Source organism: Syngnathus floridae, chromosome 3, assembly GCF_059516105.1.
Source record: "Syngnathus floridae isolate MCC-2025c chromosome 3, RoL_Sflo_1.0, whole genome shotgun sequence".
NCBI lineage: Eukaryota > Metazoa > Chordata > Actinopteri > Syngnathiformes > Syngnathidae > Syngnathus > Syngnathus floridae.
Window position 1 is genome coordinate 11,485,735 of NC_142415.1, and position 26,170 is coordinate 11,511,904.

The window sequence follows — 26,170 nt, forward strand, 5'->3', positions numbered from 1 at the left end:
CCAATCAAGTTGCTGAACCTATTTTGAAAATTGGCATCCATTAACACTTTATTAATTTTTTTGTTGTGATCTGTGAAGGCATATCAAGCAGTATGAATTTTGATGAGGAAGAAGATGATGACGATGAAATTAGCTCAACTTCCTCACAGCTCAATAACAACACAAGACCAGGCTCGGCCACCAGTAAAAAGTCTTGCAAGGTAAAAGTATGCTTTGAGACCATAGTGTATTATCCGTAGCCTTATTTGTTGTTGTTACTGTTTTCTTTTACTCTCCAAAAGTCTGTTCATTTTTGGATAAATATCTCATTACAAATACAATGTTTTTGTTTGGAGGATCTCACAGGCAGTTCTACTCAACATCTGGTGGACTTGAAAGCAACTCATCTTGTGATAAATTCAAATTAAAAATGTTTTGAATGACTCAATTTATGAGACATGAGCTGTCACATGGCCAATCTTTATGTCTTAAATTGCGGGCACGAGATGGGGGCAACAAATGTCACAACAACCAGGAGTGCTTGCCTCAAGCTGTTTAATGCCAGTCTCAGTTGAAAGACATTTTTTTAATCCAACCAAACCAACTTTCACCTTTAATTTTTTCACTTCTACAGGAGGTTGCATCAGCACCAACTCCACCGGTCAATGAACCGGCCATTGATGTGGAAGACCTTGAAGAGTTTTCATTGCGACCTGCACCGCAGGGGGTCCGAGTGAAGTGTAGAATCACCAGGGATAAGAAAGGCATGGACAGAGGCATGTATCCCACCTATTACCTGCACTTGGAACGAGAAGATGGCAAGAAGGTGAGGATGACGTAGACTGGGCAGTGTTAAAATATTATTAAAAAAAAACAAAAGAAATAGAATGAATTACTGTACTTTGTTTTGTCTCAGGTGTTTCTGTTAGCCGGCCGGAAGAGAAAAAAGAGTAAAACCTCCAATTACCTCATCTCCATTGATCCCACTGATCTGTCCCGAGGTGGAGAAAGCTTCATTGGTAAATTGAGGTAAATCTGGTGTGTTGTTAAATCATGTATCTTTATATTTAGGTTTCTATGGCCTGGGCACTGAATCATTGTGAAACCGGGTTTAACGGTACCGGTACTAAAAGTCTGATTATACTAAATTTAGGTTAAGACATCAACTCCCATTTCATTTAACAATTCGAATGTGATTATTATATTATTTCCTCCTACAAGATACACTTTTTTCAATAAAGCTGTGCAGGTTATAGGCCACATGATTGGTGGAAAAAGTTTTGGAATTATTTCTTGTGGTCGCATTATTTTTGTTAAAAAACAGGGGTGTATAGAAATTTTTCATCCACTGTTCTGAAAATTATGGAATCCTATGTACAAGTTAAAAACCTTAAAACATAGGAGTGATCCCAGCTGTGTGGCGTCTAAGCAACATCACGATGTCACAGGAAGTGTTATGATGTATTAAAGCCTTGTTCTGTATAGTCTGTAAGGTCCTCCAAAGGTCAAGACAAACACATTGTCCACATCGACTGTCAGTCCTAGCCCAACCCTTTGTCGTATACATATTAGTGCTACAAAGTCTGGCCTCTTTGGATCTGAACAGTGTTGGGAAAGTTTATTTTCTACATGAAATACTTCAAAGTTCAGTTCACAAATTGTAAAATGACCCTGTTCAGTTCATCATTGCATTTTTTTAACTAAGTTCTATTGTTCCAAAAATGAAAAGTTCATAATTCTTTTCTTCCCCCTAATGGCATATTGGCATTTTCTCATTGTTTTCACCCATTCCATTCCCTCTAGTATCCAGGTGCTGCTATCACCTCACAATCTCAAATACAAGACAAAATTGCTTGAACTGTCCTTTTCTTTTAATGAATTGAACAAATACATGACTGTGGTCCAGAATGTGTAAACACAATCTGCTGTAGGTGCCAGACTGAGGTAGGAAACAAAGGATGTACAAATGAAGTATTCAATGTGCAAAACATTTAAAGTAATATTGTATTTGATTTAACTAACATTTCATTTTTTGTGAATGTATTATTTCTTAACTTGTTCGGTTGTCGTGCGACATATGAGTTTGCATTGACCGAAGCGTTATCGCGCTTTGTTCGCTCCTCCATGCACGGGTCACATTTAGTTTTTGGCTGGGTTGCCAAATCGCCTATTTGAGCCTTGTTTACAGTGTGTTTAGCGGGGTTTTATTTTGAAGTCTTAGAAAAGAAAACCTGGCACCCTTGAACACAAATGAACTGCCGTTCAAAACTGTTCATTGAGCCAAGAATGAGCGCGTTCACAAAAACATTCACAAAGCAAAAATGTACTCTGTTCATTTCACGTTCATCCAAAATATGAACAAGTTCAACCTTTCGTTCATTGAACGCATTCAGGGACAACAGTGGATCTGAAATGATTTGCGTCACAGTTTGAAGTTCTTCTCTGTGCTACATGGCAAAACGTCTTTAACTCAGCCTCTCAAGGCCTGCTCCCATTTAAGCAATGAGTCAGGTAGCAACTTGAGCATGCTGTTGACTCTCGTGAAGTAGTGAAACTCCTTGTCTTCTTTTTGTCTCCCTTAGCCATTGTTTTCTGTCCACTTCTCTGTCGGCAGCAGCTCATTCATCGCTTCGAGCTCACCCAAACCTGTGCCTTGGGTGGAAGCTCTTCCCTCGGACATGATGATTTTCCCAGAGCTGCGAGCAAGATGGCTACTTAGTAGTCATTTGCATTTTTTTAATCTTCGGAATTCCCCGAGCTTTTCTAAGATCCATCAAGATCCATCCACCCTCTGGTAGTCATGAAAAAATCAAAATCAGTGCTTGTGTCAGAACAGTTATCATCAAAGCCTTCTTACAAATTCATGTCAAACCTCACCTCGTCTTTTGATCCGGTTCCGGATGCTCCTCTGCCTCTTGTGCACTACAACGTAAGTCTTCCACGGAAGCTTGCCCCCCCTCAGTCATATCAGTCTCCGTAATGCTTCGTGCCAGCCGATGGACACAATTAGGCATTGATGAGACGTTGTCCTGCAAATCATTCTCTCCCTTTTCCTCTACCGATTCATCTCTTGACTTAGTTTCCGAAGGACAGGGATGAGAATTTTCTTCGACATCCAAGTCAGTGCCACTGTCCGAGCTGTTATCTTCAACTCCATGCCACCACTGGAAATATTTTTCTCCTTTTGTTTCAGACAGGTGTCCAGCCTTTTCTGTCAGAAACACCCCCGAAGTTCCAGACACAGCGGTTTTCTTTGCTTCCTGCTCACTGAGGTCTTGGCTCTCTTTGGTCCCTTCTCCTTCCTCAGCCAGATCAGCACAGCTTGGGAGTTCGTGGACACTTTTAAGCGATTCAATATCTTCTGAATCTATTTCATCTCTTAACCTTTCCTCGGATCTAACAAGTAGAAGCTCTTCATCATTATCCAGATCCAAACTGCTGTCAGACGTGTATTCAAACTCGTGCCACCACCAGGAACGTTTCCTAATTCTTGTTTCCTCTTCCTGTTCAGCATCATCCCTTGAATAATTTCTCGATGGTCCTGGCTGAGGTTCTTCTTCTTCTTCGTCTTCTTCTTCTTCCTGGTTGACTTCCATCTGAACCTCATCTGCAAAATCACCATCATCCTCATTTTCTTCATTCTCTTCAATTATATGATTAAACTGATCAGCGTGATTTTCAATGTGGACATTAACAATGTTTTCATTGACAAAGCCAATTTGGTTTTGTCTGAAGACCCTCATATGATGATTTATGATAAAATGCAAGAGGAAGATAAATTCCATGTCATTATTGTCTCCATTCGGTGGTTGATCTTCTGTAGGAATGTGAATATGGTGGCCTGTAAGACAACGAAAGTTTGTCGGTGACAACGTATGCCAAATGGAAATAGAAATCATGTTTATCGGGTACTTACGATTCGGACCATTATGGTCTCCATCTCCTTGTCCATCCATTTGGCTAAAATAACCAAAAATTGTAAGCATTTATTGAGTAATACATTTACATTAAGCTTTTGATGGTCTCTTAACAGATTTGAAGACTAATGACAAATATGTATGACGCCTTTGAAGACTTAAAATAGATGTTTTTATTCTGTTTTAAATAGTTCTCTACTGTAGAGGGTAAGCAACAACAAAATGTTTGAATTTTAAGTACGAGGTAAGACTGATGCCTCCAAAGGTTTTTGCAGCGAAGCAGTGACAAGCTTTAGCTCCGCCCCAAAAACAATGCGATATCACACAGTGTCATTCCCTTGTCATATAATCCTGACAGTTCATTTGAAGATGATTCCCATACTGTCGCAGAACTGCCTTTCATATTTTATGCACTTGCACAGCGTAATCACAAACTTACCTCAAGCTGGAGGAACTTGTCTTTGTAAAGGTTTCTAGTTACAAAGCCATCGGAAGTTGTAGGTGCAAGTCCTTCTGCTGGTCAGGCATTATCCTAGTTACAATCATGCTTAGCCAGATCATTTGGGTTAAAGGTCAATCCATTTTGCATTTCCACATTCTGTTCTCTTAAAACCCCAAAGCATCAGTCATGGCAACAGGCGCTTCACCCCAACAGTGCATATTCATTAAATTGAAATGCTTTGAATAAAACACTTTATGGCATCACTCATAATGTCATCATTATGATGATACATGTAGTTCTTGTGAAGATGTTTGTCATTGCACTGCTCTGTACATACGATACAAGGAAGATAAAAACATGAATGCAATTGATGGGGCAAGTATTGAATGACGTGAAAAGCGGAAAAGGCAATCTTCGGCCTCTGGGTGATGGAGTGCAGAGGTCGAGTCTTCTGATGAAATTCATTTCCCTTACAATAAAGAAGCAAGTAGGAGCTTACTTGTTTAATTGCACCGCAGGTCAAATCTCATGGGGACCAAGTTCACTGTGTATGACAGTGGTGTCAACCCTATGAAGACCACCACCAGCCTTGAGGACAGCAACACGCGCCAAGAGCTTGCAGCCATTTGCTATGTGAGTTCCTGTAGTCTTATTTTTTTTAGACTAGAATTTTCTTACAGGTCAATGACATTTTGTATGCTAGCTCAAAACAAAAACACCTGAAAACTTGCATGCATCGTTTAATGACCGCATGGAGACATAGTCACTATAGTCACTATAGTGATATTTTCGCCATATGTTTTGGATTAGAAATACATGTCGATCTTTTAAATCTAGGAAACCAATGTCTTGGGATTCAAGGGACCTCGTAAAATGAGCGTTATTATCCCAGGAATGAACATGGACCATGAGAGAGTGTCAATTCGCCCACGGAATGTATGTTTCTCCATTTCATCCTCTAAAACATCCACATTGGAATATTGAGCTGAGCTTTTTGACTGACTTGTTGTGGTGTTTCCTTTTTCTATTGTAGGAACATGAGTCATTGCTGGCAAGGTGGCAGAACAAGAACACAGAGAGTGTTATTGAACTTCATAACAAAACTCCAGTGTGGAATGATGACACACAATCGTATGTGCTCAACTTCCACGGCAGAGTCACTCAGGCCTCTGTCAAAAATTTCCAAATCATTCACGACAACGACCGTGAGTTCCATGAGTGGTTAAAGAGTGATCAGCCATCTTCATTTTTATGTTATGAGTATAAAAGCACGGTAATTTGCAAACATTTCAAGCTCTGTCTGTCTTTTCAGCTGACTACATTGTGATGCAGTTTGGGCGTGTAGCAGAGGACGTCTTCACCATGGACTATAACTACCCAATGTGCGCCCTTCAAGCCTTTGCCATCGCTCTTTCCAGCTTCGACAGCAAGTTAGCCTGCGAATAGACAGCAGCCTAATGGTCTATGTGTGGTCTCATCAAGGGCTGTTCATGTAACACTCGGGCTGCAAACTCCAAAACACAGAGTACCACGGGCATCCTGTATATCACAAAATGCTTTGTTGGTCTCAAGTTCTGCATGGATGAGTGTGGTGGGGTGGGGTGGTGTGGGCAGCAAAGATGCTCAGTAAAGGGCATCAAGCACAAAGTGTACTCCACTTTAAAAAAAAAAAAATCTGTTTTGTAAAAATTTTGGAGTATCTGTATATTCTAAAGAACCACTGTTCCTTTTAAGTACCAGCTAAAGCGGTTTAACATTGCGACTAATGTGACTAATAATTGCATACTGTACATTTTTTAAGTTCGCTACATTTTATGTACGTACCTGTCATGAAAATAACCCAAGGTTAAACAAAAACAAACAAAAAGCCCATATCCTCAGCATGAATACTTATAACGATTTCCTAGATTCAAAATAACACGCATGTCAAAAGCTATTTATTTTGTTATTTATGTATTTATTCTATGATTTGTTCTTTGGACAGTATTGGCTCTGTGGAGCTACAAGCACATCAAAGACAAAACATCTACACAAAACGATTGGACCTGAGCAGGACAAAAGCATGTTAACCTGTGCTGTGTACCGTAAAATATCGTCGTCACTGGGTCACATATGTGAATGTATAGAATAATGGTGCACTTTAATTTAAAGCCGGTAGTGGATGAGATAGTTGTAAATCCTTTCGTGTGCCTTTGATTACTGCAGTGTGGTGCTTTGGCTGTTAAGTAAGCGCTTTGTGTTCTTGCTAAGCTTACATGCACTTGCTAGGTTGCAGTCACTAAACAGTAGACAGGCACTGGCGGAGCTCGGATTTTTTTCATTTGGCGCCCTATGGAGGTGCCAGGGATGTATCTGAGGGTCTGTAAAACAAACACGCACAGGCTTACAAACCCAAAAGATTCCCCAAAATATCTTATGAAAACTCCTTATTTGTTCTCATTGAGGGACAGGTGTAAAAGTGGGGGGGAAAATCCTGGAAAAATCAAGAAAAATCCCAAAAGCAAATGATCTAGCCTGGCATCTGGGGAGTCTAATCATTTTCCTGGGCCAGTGCCCCCCTCCTCCCTTAGTTCCGCCAGTGTAGAAAGGCATAGAGTTGCTTTAAATGATTCAAACATTATTGATTAGAAGCCCAAATAGAAGAATCAGTTGAATCAGTTCCGTTATGACTTGCTTCGAGATTATATTCTTGAAATCTCATTACATTTCACTCCGATGTAAAATTGTGTTTTTGTCTGATGTCTCTTGAAAATGTAACAGAGGACATGGATTTGTCACAGCCTCAGCACTTGCATATTGCATCGATTTGCGTCTTCGAAATATTTTTATACTCCTCTGATGTGACAGTTGAGTACGTTCCTCATCTAAAAAGCGGTAGCCTAAGTTTCTATAGAGAAGTTTAGGCGCTGGGTGACTTCCTTTCTCAACATTTTGTACTTTATCATTATTAAAAAGAAAGCTAAACGAATGAAGGCAAAGAACAATCTCTGATTCCACAAATGTGGAATACCGTGGATCACGAGGAAATCTTTATCAGATGTGCTATTCTTGTACTTAATTGTGTTCTAACTATTCTGGATTTCTATTGCAAAATTGTTGATACTTTGCTGTGAAGTCTGCTTTTCGGTTCGTGTTCATAATCCCCTGCTTCTCTCACTTTGTTTTCAGTGCTTGTGATGATGTACAGTGAATGCCGTATGTATGAATTATGTGATGGTATAAAAACGCTCTTTGATTATGACAACAAAGATGAGCAAATAAAACTTCATTATGTTTACGGTTGCCCTTGTAAAACATGCAAAAGTTACTCAAAGCATATCATAAAGTAATGTTGTAATATAATTGAGAATTTAGTTTTAGTTCTACGCATCATAAAACACTTTCAGGTTTTACTATATAACAACCCCAAAGTGACATAGTAAAAAAACTTTTATGAGCGCTTTCAAAATTTTACATTCCCTCACAAAATTACCAAAATGACATTCAATAACATACGCGCAAATTCAAAATTGTTGATCCCCCTCTGTTAATGAAATAATTCAGAAATAATATTAATCTGACCAAAGTACAGTACCTGAGAGTATAAAAATTATCATTTCAAGTGGTCAATAGAGTAAAACTATAGTCGTTTAACCATTTACAAATGGATAACAGCGGAGAAGCTCAGACTCAGGAAAGGAAACACTTCATATCTCCCTCCTGTTTCGCATCCTCAGCCCACTGACCTCTTTGGGAATGTCTCTGTGGACATTACTGTCACTCTCTGCAAAAGCTAGCATTGGCAAATACTCTGCTTCTTCCTGATCTGCCTCTTCCTCAGGGTTGGGACATCCTGCACTACTAAACTCAAGTCTCTCCGCCTCTGTCACTGGATCCTCCTCATCAGCTTCCTCCTCTTCCTCTTCAATTTCTGTCCCATCATCTTCATCCACATCAGCATCTTCATCTTCTTCCTCCTTCTGCACCTCCTCCTCATAGGTATCTTCTTTTGGGTAGTGAAATACATTTCTGCTGTCATTAAAACTAATATGCTTCCTCCCTCCTTTATGATGTTGCAGCTCATTCTGTACTTGCAGACCTAATCTCTCATGCTGTGTATTTGGGGCAGTTTGGGAGGCAAGTGGAACCAGCAAAAGTCTTTTCTCAGCTTCTGCTTCTTCCTCCTCTTCCTCTTCCTCCTCCTCTTCTTCTTCTGCTATCTGCTCCTCACCCTCTTCTTCCTCCTCTTCTTCCTCTACCTCCTCCTCTTCCTCCACATCTTTCTCCTCCTCTTCCTCCACATCCTCACCTTCCTCCTCTTCTTCATCCTCCTCTTGTACTATGGATAGTTTCCTTGCTACAGTTTCTTCTTCCTCTTGCTCCATTTGCTCTGCCAGGGCCTCTGCAGTGGGCTGGTTGACAAACTCATCTGGGGCCAATCGGTCAAGTTCACATTTGTAATCGGGTCCTTCATACTCAGGGTAAATCTCCTCGGGGTAACCTATAAAAAAAATAAAAATAAAATATTTTCTGAGAATATTAGATTTGTTTTTTGTAAATTAGGATCTTCATTCCTGGAATAAACATGGCCTTTCCCCCTGTCCTCATGGAGATTCACTAGCATGATTCCCTAGACCAGGGGTTGACAACCCGCGGCTCCAGAGCCGCATGCGGCTCTTTAGCACTCCCCTTGTGGCTCCCTGGAGTTTTTGCAATAATGTGTAAATGGAAAAATATTTGTTTTTTTAAATATTGTTTTTAGATGGTAATCATGACACAAACATTCTTATGCTGTAAAAATGTATGTAGTTGTAAATATATTAAAAATACTGAATTTCAGAATGGTGAAAAATATCAAAATTGCGTCATATCCTGCGACTCAGCACAGGTGAGCTGCAAACAGGTGTGTGAGTAATGGGCCATGGATTCAAAAGGGAAAAAGAGAATGATTGCTGATGAGAACAGAGGCTTTAAGAAAGAATGGACTGAACTATTTGCTTTCATTGCCAATGCTGAAGGATTGCCTGCATGTTTGATTTGCAATGAGAAGTTGTCAAATAACAAGAAGAACAATTTAGAGCGACATTTTCAGCCAAGGCATGCTAAATTTGCTGCCGATCACCCAGTAGGAACTGAGAGCAAAAGTGCAATTGCAATGCTGGTGGAGAAATTTGAGGACCGAAAAAAAAAACTGTTTCAAGAAGTGGATTGCATCTGCAAACTCTACTTCTGCTGCAAGTTTTGTTGCAGCCCATGAGATAATAAAGCGCGGAAAACCATTCACCGATGGCGAGTCCATGAAGGATCCATTCATTAAAATATCAAGAGTGCCTATTTTCGGACTGCAAAACCAAAACCGAGATCATTCAGCAAATTAAAGCCATGCCTCCCTCCGCAAAAACAGTGACGGAAAGAGAAATTAAAATGGCAAACAATATCGCCGATCAGCAAATCAAGGACATCAATTCAGCTCCAACTTTCTCAATGGCCTGTGATGAGTCGTGTGACGTGACCGATATCGAACAGAGAGCTCTGCTTTGCAGGTAAGTGAACTCTAACCCATTAATATTGTATTGGAAGTTCGGCTAAACTCAGTAGTCATGTGGTGCGTAATTCTCTCCAGGATGCGCTGCAGGGGAAATAAGCTATTAATAATGAATGTTCATTTTGTATTTGTAGCCTATTTAGTTATTTTAATAGTAGGCATACAGCTTATGTATTGACAATCTATGTTGCCTTTTAAAAGGCTTTTAGATTTTTGCAGGTATGGTTTTTGGTTTTTTGGGGCCAATATGGCTCATCGAACATTTTGGGTTGCCGAGCCCTGCCCTAGACGCACACCTATGGGATTTAGTTGCTTGATGTGCAGTCTGTCTTTTAATTGTTTTACTTAGCCCTTATGATACTGTATCTTCCTTGAATGTGATGATGATGATGATGATGATGATGATGATGATGATGATGATGATGATGATAGAACTTTATTCATCCCACAGCGGGGAAATTTACTTGTCACAGCAGCGCATAAATTCCAAAAAGGATAAATAACAGACAAGTTATTGTCATTTTCACGCAATTCATTTTACATTTGTTTGGCACTACAGAGCTATTCCCACTGCTGCCTGGCTCACTACTTCTTTCTTTCTGGCCCTGTCACATCTTTTCTTATTTGCTGCTTGTTGCATTAGTGCCTTCCCAGACCATATATAAATAAGATATAACTCCTGTGTAAGGTTCTCGCTTCTGTCATACATCTGATACCAGGAATTGGTTTTGGGCTGATGCTCGGTTTATTTTAAGGTCCAACATAATCTTATATGCACAAGTACTTAGGAGGCAGTAGGACAGAAAAGACAAAACCACTTTCAATTGTTGAGAAAGCAAAGTTTGTGGCAAGTTGTAGGAAAGAGGCAGAGGACATGTACCTTCCCAGTCTGTACTGTAAGGGACTTGCTCTGCCTCCATCTCTGGAGAGGCAGCCTCCACACGGCCTTCTTGCATCAGTTGTGCGATCTGCCTCAGCTGCCTGAGAAGTTTCTCTTCCTTTTTTGTTGGAGTCGATTTACTTCGCCTGCGTCTTCCACTACGGCGCAGAAAAATGACATTGCGGAATCATGACCCTAAGTCTCTGAGTTGATATTCAATGGTGGCAGTAAGGTGTGCATGCTGCAAAACAGCTGCTTTTTGGTTTCAAAAATTCATTTAATTCCCAGGAATCAAGTGATTTCTTTCACCATTTTTGTCTTGTATGTGCGCCGTATCATCAAACTAACCTCCCAGAAGCACAAGTATTTCCTGAGACAATCCTTGCCATGATCCTTTCTGAGTCAAGTAGTCGCTCCTGTTGTCTGACAAGTTCATCGTCGGTTGCTAAGAGAAACACAAACGTATGGAAATAAAATGACAATCACGGAAACTCCCAGTTACTAATAGTGGTTTTTAGTGTACACAGTACACATCCCAGACATATCATGGAGAATCCACATTTTTTTTCTTTTATATTCTTTTTATTGTGCACTTGAAGTCTCCAAGATTGTAGAAGCGAGTAATCTGTCGCTCCAGATGTTGCAGAGATACTTTTATGATCTGTTTGGGGCCTATTTTTTTACTCCGTTCAGTTTTCTCCTTTTTCTACTTCGTATTCTTATCTATTACTTCACATCTTTTGGGGACTACCGTACAAGGTAATGGGTGTGGCCAAACGGTTTTGCAATCCTGCCATCTTTATTACTTGGAGAGATTTTTGTAGTCCAAACAACTCAAGGATGCCGATTTGGAGAGATTAAAGTGTTCAATTGTTAGATGCATGAATCCACACAACTCATTATACCGACCCCCAGGATCAGAACCTCAAAGTAGTGCCTGGTTAAATTTATTTTTTCAGGATGACGCTTCCACATCTGCTTGTCTCTGCAAAGCACTTCAAGTGTTTCATAAATCTATTGTCAGTATAGAGAAGGATTTACTGAAAGACTTTGTTTCATTGAGGGCTCAGTTCCTTAAATGTATGGAAATGACGGACACAGTAAAGCAGTAATTAAGATCACACCAAAATAGTAAACTGTATTTCACTTTCATATTATTGCGTCCTATATTATAGTGACTATGATGCCCTCATTCTCATAGCATTAGCGTCAGTCTTTCTGCTGATTGTAGAGCTGTGCGCTCTGTTTTCACTTCTCGTGGGTGTATTTTGAGTAGTTGTATCAGATGAATTGCATCGATTTATATTTACACTAATAATTAGAGTACTGCACTCACCTATATTCTTCTCCAGGCTCATAGCTGTTCTGTAATGTCCTGATTTTGCATTCTTGTCTTTGTTAGTCAACTGTCAACAGGAATGGGATGGTTAAGGTATCATTGTATAATAATAATAATAATAATAATAATAATAATGAATCATAATAATAATGTTAATAATAATAACAACCTTGTAGATTATATAGAGGATGTAAAGAAGAATCCCAAACCCATATATGGGTATGACTTGAGCCATTAAGTTGTGTTTTTTACTATTTTGTCCAATACTTCTGACTTTAGCAGTGGCCTCAGCGATGTATGTCATGGAGTGAACCGGGTCAGCACCCCACTGCTCTGGGTCATTGGACACCTGATATATCCCTGGGGGATGGAACCCAGGGCCAGCTAAACAAGACAACAACAATATTACACTTGAATCATGCAAATATTGTGATCTACAACTTGTAAAAAGGCAATACAAAATGTACATATGCTTATGCTTATGTACCTAGTATGATTTTTCCATAACATTACATGTTTAGGCAACAACAACATGACCAGACCAAACACACTCTTGTCTAATGCAACAGCTGGCAGCAGCAAAAATAAGACCAAAGGTGGATGGATGATGGCATGATGAATCTCCTCACCCTGCAGCTGTTCCATCTCCTTTTTGGCTCTGGGTAAAAGCATCCTGGGTAAGAAGAGAGATACACAGAGGACCGAGCATGATATCAAAGTAACTTTCTGACAGGTTGTGATGGACATGTTGTCTGACTCGACGACAGCCACACGATTTCTCTTGAACAGTAAATCCAGTACTCTCGGCTGTCGTTGCTCATCTGGTGATGTCCTGCATAGATTAGAGCAGATTATATGAGCGGCCTTCAAAGGCTGTATGAAAAAGTATCACCTAATCCCCAGCGAGGGACGCGACTGGCCATATTCAACAGGATGCCGCTTGTATGGAGTCTGTTGGGTAAAAAATAGATTATATTTTAATATTACACTGTGGGGTTGGGGAGTGGGGTGCTAAATGAGTGTCAAATAGAATTTAAAAATATATTTTTTAAACATACATAAATATGTATTGATTAAATGGCTGGTAATTGTGCAATATAAATACTTTTTTCATTTTATTTCTATTTTTTTGGTATAAAATTTTATCATCATACAGTTAATTTTGGGGCGTGAGAATTCAGCGCATGACTTACCTGTAAAAGCATCCAAATATTGCAGTTCCTAGAGTGTGCTTCTCTCTTTTTACCAGGAGCTGGCAGTACAGGCTCATGTACATCCCCGCACAGATTCGTTTTGCCAGTGTTTCAAGATTGACTCCTAGAACATTATTTTCAGTTGAGTGCAGGGCCAGGCAAGCTTCCCCCACAAAACAAACACCAGGGCAATAGTTAAGCAGAGAAGCTTATATTAAATCACTGACATACATAACAATAACAATTAATAACAATTAACCAAAAATAAAGTCAAATGGTCAAATATTGTATGAATAACCTGTTTTTTTCCCTCTCCTAAGTGATAACTTTGCTTAACTTTATTCTGGGAATGTTTGACAACGAGCCTGATAGAAGGGGCCCCAATAAGGAAATTCCCCAAATTCCGACACATAATTGCAGTGTCTCCGAAGTTTCTCAGTAGTTGTTAAAATACGGCATCAGCGAGTTAGGAGGCCTTTTGTGGGGACTCAAGGTTGTCAATGTAGTGTCCAAAGCAGTTTTGCCATTGATTGCATGGGCCAATGTCAGCTCTCTCCCTTCGGATCGAGATCAAGGACGAATGCATGGGTTGCCTGCCTTGTGCAATGGCTTTACACAGAAATTTCAGTATAAAATTGAAACATTGAATGTTTTAGCAAATTTAAAGCACAATACAACTCACTGGAAATTATTTTTCAATCCTTTGTTTAACCCTAATTCAAAACTCTAATGCTAATGTAACCCCTACCCTAACTTTAAAACCTATTTTGAAACCTTAACCCAAATTTGACCCTAGTTTCAAAACCTTACTTTGAAATCCTAACCTTAGTTTGAAACCTTCCTTTGAAACCTTAATTTAAAACAATGATTTGAAACCCTAACCCTAGTTTTAAAATACTTTGAAACTCTAAACGTGTTTCAAAACCCTACTTTGAAACCCTAACTCTAGTTGTAAACCCTGCTATGAAAGCTTGACTCCTATTCTAAAACCCTAATTTGAAAACTTAACCAAGGCAACCTATATCAGTTTCTCATTCACATGCTTCTCACTTATTCCTGTTAAAGTTTAAATGGCTTAACAAGAGAGTAATGAACCGTTTAACATTAACACGGTGACTGACATGCTAATACGCATTGTTGCTTTGGCCTCTGTTGTAGATTGCCAGCTTTGATTGCACCAGAGCGCATAACTTTATATTTGAAAAATCTACCAAAAATGACTGAAATAACGATGATCCAATCTCAGTTTAGTCAAAAATGGACTTAGTGTGAAATCTGGTCCTATCGAGTTGAAACACAGTTGAAAACAAAGCTAATACTCTACTGTATGAACGACAACAGGTTCATTGTAAATCCTGCCATCGCATGGATGAGCATTTCATTGTTCTGTCTGTCACAGTACATCGCTGGTATTGAGATATGAACAAACACACATTATATGTAGCAAGCAAATGATCGTTTGTAAGTGAGATGGAATCATGGAACAGCAGATGATCTCTCATAACACAGACACTTAGATTATGCGTAATTTACACGAATAGACTTCGCAATATTGCGTGTATGTTTGTCCAGGTAAATTGTGCTACCGTTAGGCATTTGACCAATTTCACTAGCATGGTGACATTTGTCAAGCATTCTGTTTTTTTTTTTTTTTCCCTTTTCCAGTGATGGATATTTGAAAGCCATGTCAGCTCTGGTTAGTCCTTTTATTTAAGGCCAAAGGCACAAAGGTCAAGCAGGTCGGACCTTGGGGACCTATTAGTAAAAACCAAGGTGGAGAGGATAACTCCCACATGCATATTTCAAAGAATACTTATCAAGAACCTAAAGCTGTTTGGAATACTGATGAAGAAGAAAAAACCTTAAGGAATATTTTTACTGATACAGAACTGTCATTGTGATCATTTCTCCCAAGTCTATACATTTGTTATTTTTGTTATGTTTCATACTTTGTGAAAAGGATCTTTGTTGAGTTATGCTCTCAATTACTGTGTCAACAGAGCTATCCTCAGCGTTCTTTATTTTATCGTTATCCACTGAGTTCAGTGCAATTGCACTGCATGGGTTTCACACAAGTGCCTGCTGCGTGTATGGCGACTCTGTCAAAAATCAAAAAATGCTGTGCTGAATGGTTACAAAAAAAGTACCAAAGGAAATCAAGGCCAGCTCATTTAAATGCTTCACCACTGCATGAACATCAGCTCGTCAGGAAAACAGAATCAGGCACGTTAACTGACTGTTGCAGAGTGGACATCTGGAAACAAAAAAACCCAACAACAACCCACTTATCTATATCTTTAATGGTAACTGGTAACACCAATTCGCTGGTATGATCATTTTCTTTTTTCGCAAACTCCATATCAAGATCAATACTGTACTACTCTAGGTGGCTATATGGTTGGTTGTGACATAGCCGGCCCATTATAGTCAAGTGGCCGTACAAGGAGGACACTCAACTCTACTGGCGTCTTATTTCTGCAGCGAGGCGGGATTTCATTTCACTCAAGCAATGCTTGCTGACCGTTTTAATCTTGGACCATGAACTGGTGACCTTCATGTGACAGCTTCATTTGCTGACCACAAGGCAGACGGGCAGACCAGGGTTCTACGGTCACTGATTTATAATCTACTAAAATAACAAAGCAACTATTAGAAGTTATCAACCTCAAAAAAAAAAAAAAATAGTTTTGTGCTGAAGCATTAAGAAATTGAAGTACAAAAATGAAATGAAAATGAAGTGGGCAAACGGCATGGGCAATAAAAATCAAGTCAAGTTGATCCATATACAATATCTCACAAAAGGGAGTCCATCTTTAAACTTCTTGGGTAAATGTTTGTCAAGATAAACAACACTTTGCTAAAATGGAAAGTTGTCAATGTGCAGCTTGTGTAACCTCAAACAGAACACAGCTGTTATTGTCTGAACCACTGGCAACAAAAGTGAGTACAGCCTAAATTAAAATGTCCAAATTATGGCAAAAGTGTCAATATTTTGTGTTGCCACCATTTTTTTCTAGCACTGCCTTGACCCTCTTTTTGGGGTGTTCACCAGAGCACAGAATTTAACATCCTTTTCACACCTGTGACCTTGTAATGCTGACTCACATAAAACCAGGAAGGAAAAGTGCCTAATTGGGCCCAATTTGGACACTTTCACTCACTTTTGTCTGCAGCGATTTAAGCAATAATGGCTGTATATTTTTTTGGGGAGGAGATAGTATAAAAGCTGTGCACTGACTATTTACATTGTAGCAAATATCATTGTGTCAGTATTTGAAATTTGAATTTATTTATTTTTTATAAAAAATGGAATTCTGTACTCACATTTGTGAGATAGGCCCACTGCATGTGAAATCATGTGAATAAAATGTGTCTGTTTTATAACATTAAGTATTGAAATAAACATTGTACCGCAGAGATTACAACAACTACTGCTAACTCCAACTAAATTTTTATGTCCTGGCTGATTCACTTATTTTTAGTCGACTGTTTAACCTTATCACAAGCCGACAATGGCAATATGACTTATTTAGTTACCAGGTAAATTGACAATCTATACAGGAGTTGCGTTAAGACACAAGTCACGGTATGAAAAATCTGCAATCGTAATGAAATTCAATCATAGCTGGCATGGAAGAATTATTATTGGCCATGCCATACTGCCACTATAAGCTTTTAATCCAACGAAACAAATATGCATTTGTGTGCCCTCTCTGGGTGAATGGATTATAGATTATCGCTGCCTGGCAGCATATGATGCCAACAGCGATTATTGCTGTATGTTGAATAAAGCAGATATCACTGTTTGGGAACATTTGGCACCAGGAACAGGTCCAAAGTTGGTTCTGCTTCAGTGTTTGACACACACATTTTCTTTTGTTCTGTTTAATGGTAAAATGTCAGTATGGTAATTTCACTGTTGTAACAGTAAACTCAATCATTAATTGGCTCAAAACGTACTTTGACTTGGCTCCTCCTCTGATTGGACTTTTGTTGAATTAAGATGTTAGTCGTACTCTTTGAAAGACTTGCGTGCACATCAAGATGTGCCATTACAGAAAAAAAAATCACCCAATTTGTGTTACGTTGGACCCAGCAGTTTTACTTTACAGAATTACTTTACATTTGAATGGAATTAAATATTTTTTACACCTTTTTTTATTGTGTTCTGTTCTTGTTCTCAAACGGAATATTGGCATCTTCATTCATGTCAATGGGGAAAGATGGTTTTGAGTTATGAACTTGCCCATGCAAGGGATTAAACTCATATTTCAAGGAACCACGTATCAGATTATGCTCACTTTTGAATGTGACCACATGCATAGTCACAAGGTGTTGCTGTATTTATTTTGGCGCTTTGAATGTTTTGTCTCAATTGTGTCACTCTGCAGGTACACTCAATGCACACAGCACCCTGTGTTCCATATTATTAATACAAGCTCTCGCCCTCGAGCTATTTACCAGGGCTCTCTCCTATCAAGCCTTTAATTACTTAATTATTCTTCATTGGGCTCAATTAAAACACATTAGACTCTGCTGCTTCAAAAAAATCAACTATTGCTGCGACTGAACAAAACACAGGAGAGTCAACTGCGGCCAGCGCTGTGTTGTCTGTTAGCAATAAATGAGATTGTGTTATTCTCAGGATCAAAGTCTGATTATTATGCTAAGAGCAAAATATAAGATTGACTTTTTGAAAGCGCTCAAGCACCTCCAGTTGGGAAATGGATTCACATATGCAGCAATCACCGCAGCGAGCGCACCATCCCCAAACAAAATGACATTTTAGAAAAAAGAAATGGTTTTCTTTCCATCTTCATGCAAGTGATTTGTTGTGCAATGTCACCTTACTCAACAATAGCGGATCAGGTTTACATCATTTCACACAGCCCCTCCTCTCCATGCCTCTATCTAAATCAGCCAATTTATTTCCAAATTGCATGTCGAGTGTAGGTGCAAGGGCTTATGGAACTATATTAAATCAATATACTCCTCAGACATATTTATTTTGAGGAGGCTTTAATTTTGTTCCTCTTTTTGATGATATTGAGAGTCATGAAGGACACTGTCACAAATAGGAACCCTGTATATTGATGGGAAATAGATGGTTTCAAAAAGTGAATGAGGTGGATTAATGGGCTAAAGAAATGCTTTCTGGTATCCAGACCTTGACTTTTTTTTTTTTACTTTAATACTTGCCTGTCAGCACTTTGCGCTGTCTGTAATTTATGACTATCAGCAGCATACAACTTGTCACCAAGGGATGCCATTTAAATGTGTCCTTCTTTTGTGGACAATCAAGAATAAAATTCAAAAGCCAGAGTCTTATTTGGAATGTATTTTTATTGGTAACTTAAATGGGAGTTCAAAGGAGTCAAGAAAGTAAAACAAGAACACCCTATATGCACACGGCCACAACCTTAAGAACACCTGCATAATCTAATAAAGTGTGACAAATTCAAACTTTACAAAGACGTCCCCTTGGTCATTACACATAAATGCACGATAGGGATTAGAAAGCAGTTTCCAAGTGCCCTATTGGTCAGGAAACAAGCTAGCTGTGTTCGCTCCCATAACGGCGCAAACACCCAATTCTAGCTGAAGAAAGAAGAGATGTCCGCCCATGTGCACAGAAAGACTGTGCTTTGCGCTAGACTTGAAAATAGGGCCCACTGTGTTAAAGAAGCAACATAGTTTTGTCTTCATCGTCTACTAGCCTAATGCTAACAAACAAAAATAAAAGTCAATGGAGTAACTATTGGCAACTGCTGTAAAGTGTTATAATTTGAACACAAATGTAGCAGCAACACACGTAGACAGGCAATATAACCACATATACAGGCATAATTTTTCATTCTCTATATACATTACTATGACTCGAGGTCGAGTCATTTATAGTAGTGGTGAAACTTTCCTTTGTTTGTGTCTGCCAATCCATGCACATCAGAAGAAGCCACAAACTGTTAAATTCTTCACATTCTATGTGATGATGTTATTACCATATTCTGCATTTTTTTTGATAAAGCACACAATTTTACATTTTTTTCTTATTAAAAAAACATGTTTGAAGACTTTTTTTTTTTTTTAAGGCTGGTACAGAGTGTTTGTAGTCACAGAATGAATTAAGGCAACTGTATTGTGCCTCATTTTCATAAAAGTCTATAATAGGGTTTTATGTGAGTGTTATAATTCAGTGCGCTCCAGCACTCCTGGTTACAATTCATAGTTGGGACGAGAGGCAGTGAATGAGTTTTTAAAGCACTGTTATGGCTCTTTGCACAAAATCTTTCAACACAGCATTAACATCACTCGAGAGAATCCCAAGTTAAATCGTCAAGTGAATTCCAAATTGTATGACTGCAAACGTATAATAATGGCAGGTTTGTATACCTTTTGCAATCATGTTTGCCATTTGACAAAACGGGCATTGTTTTACATATGTTGTCGTTATTGTTACCATGGCAACTGAGTGAACCAATGAGGAAATGGTGTGGTGGAACGCTGTACTGAGTGTATATGAGGATGTGTGTGTTGTGTCTGTGGAATGTTGTGTAAAAAACAAAATATGATTAAGTCCATTTTTACCACAGCTCCCTTTTTAATATGCTCTTGCATGTCTTTGACCCTTCTGAATTTGCCAAAACATGCAACATAAAGGACTTGGATTAATTTGTTATTTTTGCTAAAGTCATTGTGTTCCATCTTAAAAGCGCAGCATGTTTCCCCTGTGTGTTTGTGGCACCTTGAATGTCCTTAACCAGCACTAACACAGGATAATGATGGTGCTCAACAAAAAGGAGAGATTGGTTTTGAATTATTAACAAGTTAACTTTGTAGTGGCGGCACTTTATCCCAGAGGACAAACATCCCCAAATGTTTGCAAAATATAATTAAGCCGAGGCATCTTTAAATGTCATTGCCGCCTGTGCCATGTTTCAAATTGTTCTGCATCAACAGAATTTAACGAGATGGCGAAGGAATCCATTTCCTGCAAGCATGTGATAAGCCGCACATACAGTGGAGTACTTTCATTGATTGCCAAAATAAAGCATTTTGTATGCAAATGGGGGAATGGAGTGGCTAAGCTGATTCAGCCTCATGGACACCAAATAATGGTCTTTACAATTAATACTTTTACATGCTATCCATTGAAGAATTCATCTTTCATTTAATGGCTCGAAAACATTTACACGTGCCCAGAAAGAAGGGCAAAATAGAATGGAGAGGAAAATGCATTGCGTTCCAATGGATTAATAAGGGAGCCAACAACCAAATAAAGCCATGCATCTCTCCCTCCCCCGGAGTGCGGTCCCTTCGTTGTCGTCTCATGCTCCTGCACATTTTGGATTAACAGATAATCTTTGAACATGAAGGAAGGTCTGCTAACCCTGAGGGGGTGCTGTGTAGTGAGTGAAAGGGAGCACAGGATTGGAGGCAGCCATGCTTTGTTTGGGCGTAATGTGCTTGTCTTTTACTTGTAAACATGCCGCGCTTTTTGTTGAGCCGATACGACCTTAAATAGCCCCGCTCCAGGTTGTGTTGCCGGAATGAATAGATAAAGGACAGAGGGTCAGGGATGGGCTCTATTAGCTGCTTCCATTTGGGATCCAGGAAATAGCCTGATTCATTAAGCACTGGTGCTAACGAATCTTTTCTCCTTTTGAGTCCCCCCCCCTTATTATAAAACCCCAACACAGATTATGATAATGCACATATTTAAAACACGCCTTTGCATTTGCGGAAATGATTCAAGTAAAGAAAAAGTTCTATGGTCAAAACAACTCAGCGTTATTTTTAGCACACTTTAAAGTAAAAAAACAACAACAGTAAATAAAAATTGAACATACCCTACAAGTGGCAATCAAACCGGCTCACCGCATTTCCTTTAAATTCACTGTAGGTGAGGTGCAGTCCACAAGGCGGAAGCATAACAGATTATGGAGTCCATGTAGGAGATTGACGCATGCATAGTACATTTATTCACAAGGAACTGCAGGATCTTCATTAGTGGATGATGTAAAGTTGGTATTTGGAAAACTTTTTATATAGGTCTCACTTACGTTACTCTGAGGCTGTGGCTTTGAGCACATCACATAACCAAAATTACACTGACAGAGGCAGACATGTTGACCACTTGGCCATTAAGCTCCACACATGTTTGCATTCTCACCCCATGACTGATAGATATGCAAGAAAATTACTACGGTTTGCAGGATTGGTAGTGGTTGCTATGACTGTGATAGTTAATAGACAAGAGCGATTTTACTAGTCATTAGCTCTATGATCTCCATGCGTGTGCTTTGTTTGTTTAACATACTTTTCTTGTGTCCCTTTGATATGGTGTATGTTTCCTTCAAAGGCATGCTGAACACCCCTCTGGCTGCTTCTCTCTGAAAGTTTGTTCTTCCAAAAATTGGATAATATTTCTCCAGGCAGCGCAGACAGCGGATGCATCATAATGGAAGCTTGTCGGACTTACCAACAGTGACTAAAAAGTCTTTAGTTCCAATTTCAAAACTTCAAATTATACAGCCAGCCTCTGTATATTAGATTCTCAAACTTGTTTCCAGGAACTCCTTACAGGGGTGAAAGAAACTTACTGCTTCAACGAACTGATGATGATGATGATGATGATTGTGAGGATTGGGCTGAGGACAAAATCCCCAGTCTGCTGCCCAGGCTGGAAATTTTGTGCTTGAGAAGTGTTTAACTTTGTCAAATCCCAGTCGGCCCTCGGTGGGGAGTCTGGTCCGTTCCCATCGCCCACAGTTTTATAGACTGGGCCGGCGGAGGGAGGGTTGGGTGTTTGTGTCTTGAGGAGTATGTAGGGGATCAATAGGATAGCAGCTGGCCTGTTAGACAGAGGTAAAGCTAAGCTAGCAGAGAGCGAATCAGGTGAGATAGTGAGCGCTGCAGCTATCTGAGCGGGAATTATCCATGACACCTGGGCTCTCAAGCAGCAACCCTTAAGCACATGATTTGGGATCAGCTTTTTTGCAGGAAGGCACATTTAGCACATTCAATTGCTGGCATTTTGCTCTGTTTGCTGTCCCCTCCGAAAAAAACTTCCCTCCATTATTTGTTTAGAAGGGCTGTTAAATTTGTACGCTCACATTGTTCCAGCTAGGTGAATTCAATTCTGTTTTGTTCCATCTTAAGTTTCACTTAGTTGTCAAAAAGACGTAGGAAATAAATCTCCTCTCAGTCGTTGAGTCGGGCCCATGTGTTTTTCTGCACCACTGAGTTGAAAAATGTTCTTCCTTTCAGGTGATAACGTATAATATCAACTAATCTCCTTTTGCAGGTGGAGGGGTGTCAATAAAATAAATACAGCTAAGAACAAATGTGCCATCTCTTATCTCTTTCCAATCGGCTGCTTCAAACAGACAAGCAGCCTCCATTTTGCTTGTGAAACCCAGGGTTGAGATGAACATGTTGGCTTACAAAAGGGTAGCAATTATTTATTGTAGATCTAATGATCGATACCGAAGTTGCAGGATGTTGTTGGGGAATAACGATACCACGGTTTATCTTGTAAATGGAGGCCCATTAATCCAGTGTTATGGAAAAATGCTGATAAAAACGTACTGAATATCTTGTAACAAGTGCCATCCATTTGCAATTTGACAGCCAGGAAATATACATTCTGTTATTGGTTGCTTTATTCACTTCAAATCCCATTTCCGGTAGATGTCAATTATTGGTGGATTTGAGCTAAACTGTCCAAATTGGGCCTGAAGTCCCACCATTTTGTGTGGCCTCCATCATTTTCCCACATTGCTTTCATCGACACCAAAGCTTCACAGATTGCCACGATAGATTATTTTTCTTCTTGTTCTGTGTTCGTATGTACACTAAGTAGTATATACACACACTATATTTCATGTTGTTATTTTGGATGAGACATAAATTTAAAATAATGTTAGCATCGGAGCATCATGCTGGATTTTTCTACCTTTTGTTTAAACATAGCAAAGGCAAACAAGAGCAGTATGGTTTGAGACAAACACCGTCTTCTATTTGTTTTCGTACAAGGAAGCCGACAGAGCAGAGATTCAAGAAGGCTTTGCTTGGACATCCCTCCATCGCACATACTTGTTGAATAAAACATCTGTCTCGCAGCACAAGCTAAGAGCAACAAGAGGTTCATTTGCAGAGATGAAACTGACCCCCCACCCGCCCCTACCGACGCCCGGGAGAGTTTAGCCTTGATGCATTTAACACCGTCCCCCAAAACCTGCGTTGACAAGTTATCTGTGACCTGTGGTGAGAGCTGAAATAGCTGCGGTGAAAATCAATCTCTGCCTCTCCTCTTGCCTTGAATACCAGCAGAGCAAACAAACAGGCCTAAACAATACAATATATAGCACATATCAATTACACTAAATGCCTCAGTATCTATACTTCACTGTCCCAGGCACACAGCGGCTACAAGGCGCACACGCTGCTGTAAGACGATAATGGTGCTGCATTGTTCCTCACCATCTGGTGCGCTGATAAGGCCTGCCTGTGCATACTTGATAATGAGAACAGGCAAAGGAGAAACTGAGTGTTAAACATTTCCTTGGCCCATGAAAAAGGTTCCATTAAGTCCACTGACCCCAATTGAATATTAATGAGCTAATTAACGGATTTATTGTTGTGCACAATTCCTGGAGGGGCAATTTTTTTTTCAAGTGCTATTATTTTTTTTCTAATTATTTTTTGTACTTTTTTATAATTGAATCTTTGTAGCTGCCAGCATCCTGTTTGTGCCTTAGTAACGAGGAAAAAAAATTGAAATGCCTAATTTCTTCCTTTAGTTTGATGTGACTTCGAAATAGACAGTCTGTCGGATACCGGAGTGCACAAATTATAAAATATAATGACACAAGTGGACAATATTGCTCGTCCCCGTAATGGAAATGCAAGCAAATAAAGCTGCGGTGTTGGATTACAAATGTGCAATTACGCGGGTTAGTGCAGGCTGCATTGCATTCGGGGTTTGACAAAGGTTTAACTGGACGCAGACAGCTGGTGTTGATAGATTGCATAATCAGCTGATTTAAAGGATGCACTGAAGCAGTCCTCAGTGGACAGCTGGAGAGCACAGCCAGCCACCGCCAACCTTGGTGTGATACTTTCGTACACAGTACTTAGGATTTGCGCTGCAGAAGACAACACTCCAAAGTGTCATTGTTGCCAGTCTCACATTCTGCTACTACGTAGAAAACCATTTCTCGCTCATTTGCACGTACTTCCTTGAGTTTCCTCACTTTTCTTTCTTTTTAGAAATTATACATTCAATAACATGTTACACAGTGAGAAAGAGGGGTTGATTCGGTGACACTCGAGCAGGGATGGGCAACCTTGATGAGTCACATGTTTTTTCCATTTCCCTGAAGGCCAGACTGCAAACATACACCCCCGTAATGACCCCTGTGTCAAAGGAGAGTTATTGTTATCAAGCGAAATTTATAATGACAACATCCAACAACATTCAATATTCAGTTTGAATTTACTTTTCAAGGTCTTAATGATTGTTTCCATGACTGAACAGGCTCGCATTAAAGAGTCAACCTTGTTGCAGAACAACACGTGTACAGATTTTTAATACTACTTACAAAGCTGCAACTAGCAATTATTTTGACAGCAGCAAAATTGAATCTGAACTGGTTATATGTGTCCCTAAGTGTATTTTTGGTTTCTGGTTTAGAAAATGTCTTGAGTTTTTTATGATTATGGTCCTATTGATTTACATCACTAAAGCCTGATATTTAAATAATGGTGTGAAGACTTTTTTATAATTCACTGTAGACATCTTGAAAAAGGAAAATGAATCATTTAATTATTATCCGTGTATTATTACCATGAATCAAAAAGTGTTTTGTGACCATTCAGCAGGAATGGGCTAAAGCTCCCCATGGCCATGAACAGGATAATCAGTGTAGAAAAGGGTATAGAAGGATAAATCAAAAAGGCATTTACCAAGAAAATACGTTTGTATGTTTGGCAATCAGTAAAAGCTCACCGTACATTCAAATAAACATCTGCCTTATTTTGACTTACAATACAAAATGTAGTCTTTAGCATGTCATTTTGTTCGCAGCAGTAGCCCTTTTTATTCTATTTTTCATGATACCACTGGCTGTTCTTTTCTTCTTTACCACATGAAACCAAAAGCAATCTTATAAGCATCAATCCCTTGTGATGAATTCACCAGTATAACTTGGAGTAATGAACCCATTTCTCCGTTGTATGGAAATTTGGTCTCATTACAATAATTTTGCCTGATCCACTCGCCAGCCAATATTAAGAGGAAGGCCCTACAGACATAGGTTGGGTTATTGTGCCATACATCACAAAGTGCGTTAGGCTAATAAAAGCTGTCAACGATGAGGCCAGAAAGTTTGTTCGCTTGGTCGGCTCGGTTCATACATCTCTTCCCAAAGAGTGACGACACAAATCTCAGCAATGCAACCAATGTTCTCCTTTTCCAATGCCTACACGTAGAGGATTGATATTGAACCTCCGGTATTTGTAATCGACACTGATGCCGTAGAAGGGTTTAGTAGTCAATTCTGTCATAATGCACCCACAGTTGAACTATTCATGAAGTGGAGCGACACATCTTGATCCACTGAGCAATTAGACAAATCCTACGAGCTGAAGCGATCGGTAATTGGAGCTGGTAACGTAAATATACAGAAAGGGAGTGAAATCAAATCAGCTCCAGACTCGACAGTCTGACGACAATTTGAAACAATGACCACAATTTGAAAGGATGATGTTCACTCTTTCCCCCCCAAATAAACTTCCTGTATTATTCCAATCTAAACCAACCATTATACATTTTGCCAGCCAAACCTTTCAAAAACACAGCTTTTAACGACATCATTTTTTATTACCGCATTTAG

The 26,170-nt window shown here is 39.4% G+C and overlaps 3 protein-coding genes across 6 annotated transcripts in view; 1 reads left to right on the forward strand and 2 right to left on the reverse strand.

Moving 5' to 3' along the window:
• Positions 1 to 7,620, forward strand: part of tub (TUB bipartite transcription factor) — a 30,818-nt gene extending 23,198 nt beyond the window's left edge. For all 3 annotated transcript variants that reach the window (XM_088370395.1, XM_088370396.1, XM_088370397.1), the window contains 7 exons: positions 79 to 200; positions 614 to 805; positions 896 to 1,008; positions 4,857 to 4,971; positions 5,176 to 5,274; positions 5,372 to 5,543; positions 5,651 to 7,620. In XM_088370395.1, the coding sequence (XP_088226521.1) occupies positions 79 to 200; positions 614 to 805; positions 896 to 1,008; positions 4,857 to 4,971; positions 5,176 to 5,274; positions 5,372 to 5,543; positions 5,651 to 5,784 (947 nt within the window). In that variant the 3' untranslated portion in view covers positions 5,785 to 7,620. The remainder of the gene's footprint in view (positions 1 to 78; positions 201 to 613; positions 806 to 895; positions 1,009 to 4,856; positions 4,972 to 5,175; positions 5,275 to 5,371; positions 5,544 to 5,650) is intronic.
• Positions 1,833 to 4,563, reverse strand: LOC148400520 (uncharacterized). Of its 2 annotated transcripts, none has more exons than XM_088370399.1 (4): positions 4,336 to 4,563; positions 3,896 to 3,939; positions 2,857 to 3,820; positions 1,833 to 2,675 (listed from the first exon to the last, which is right to left on the reverse strand). In XM_088370399.1, exons 2-4 carry the CDS (start codon positions 3,933 to 3,935, stop codon positions 2,558 to 2,560), a joined length of 1,122 nt encoding a protein of 373 aa, XP_088226525.1. In that variant the 5' UTR covers positions 3,936 to 3,939; positions 4,336 to 4,563; the 3' UTR covers positions 1,833 to 2,557. The 2 variants fall into 2 exon arrangements, with proteins under 2 accessions (XP_088226525.1, XP_088226524.1); XM_088370398.1 differs by having other exon boundaries at positions 2,556 to 2,770; positions 4,336 to 4,560.
• On the reverse strand, positions 5,641 to 13,413 carry ric3a (RIC3 acetylcholine receptor chaperone a). The gene is made up of 7 exons (XM_088370394.1): positions 13,275 to 13,413; positions 12,711 to 12,913; positions 12,251 to 12,465; positions 12,079 to 12,148; positions 11,091 to 11,187; positions 10,743 to 10,900; positions 5,641 to 8,818 (listed from the first exon to the last, which is right to left on the reverse strand). Exons 1-7 carry the CDS (start codon positions 13,355 to 13,357, stop codon positions 8,025 to 8,027), a joined length of 1,620 nt encoding a protein of 539 aa, XP_088226520.1. The 5' UTR covers positions 13,358 to 13,413; the 3' UTR covers positions 5,641 to 8,024.
• Between the last annotated feature and the right edge of the window lie 12,757 nt (positions 13,414 to 26,170).

Bases quoted from the DNA above. Each gene is read 5' to 3' on its own strand.
- LOC148400520 (XM_088370399.1), bottom strand. From the start codon at position 3,935: ATGGATGGACAAGGAGATGGAGACCATAATGGTCCGAATC. The intron at 3,821-3,895 runs GTAAGTACCCGA...GTTGTCTTACAG, and splicing joins AGACCATAATGGTCCGAATC to GCCACCATATTCACATTCCT. The intron at 2,676-2,856 runs GTGAGGTTTGAC...TCTTGCTCGCAG, and splicing joins GAACCGGATCAAAAGACGAG to CTCTGGGAAAATCATCATGT.
- ric3a (XM_088370394.1), bottom strand. From the start codon at position 13,357: ATGTACATGAGCCTGTACTGCCAGCTCCTGGTAAAAAGAGAGAAGCAC. The intron at 11,188-12,078 runs GTGAGTGCAGTA...TGTTTCTCTTAG, and splicing joins GAGCCTGGAGAAGAATATAG to CAACCGACGATGAACTTGTC. The intron at 8,819-10,742 runs GTACATGTCCTC...TTTTTTTTATAG, and splicing joins TTACAGTACAGACTGGGAAG to GTTACCCCGAGGAGATTTAC.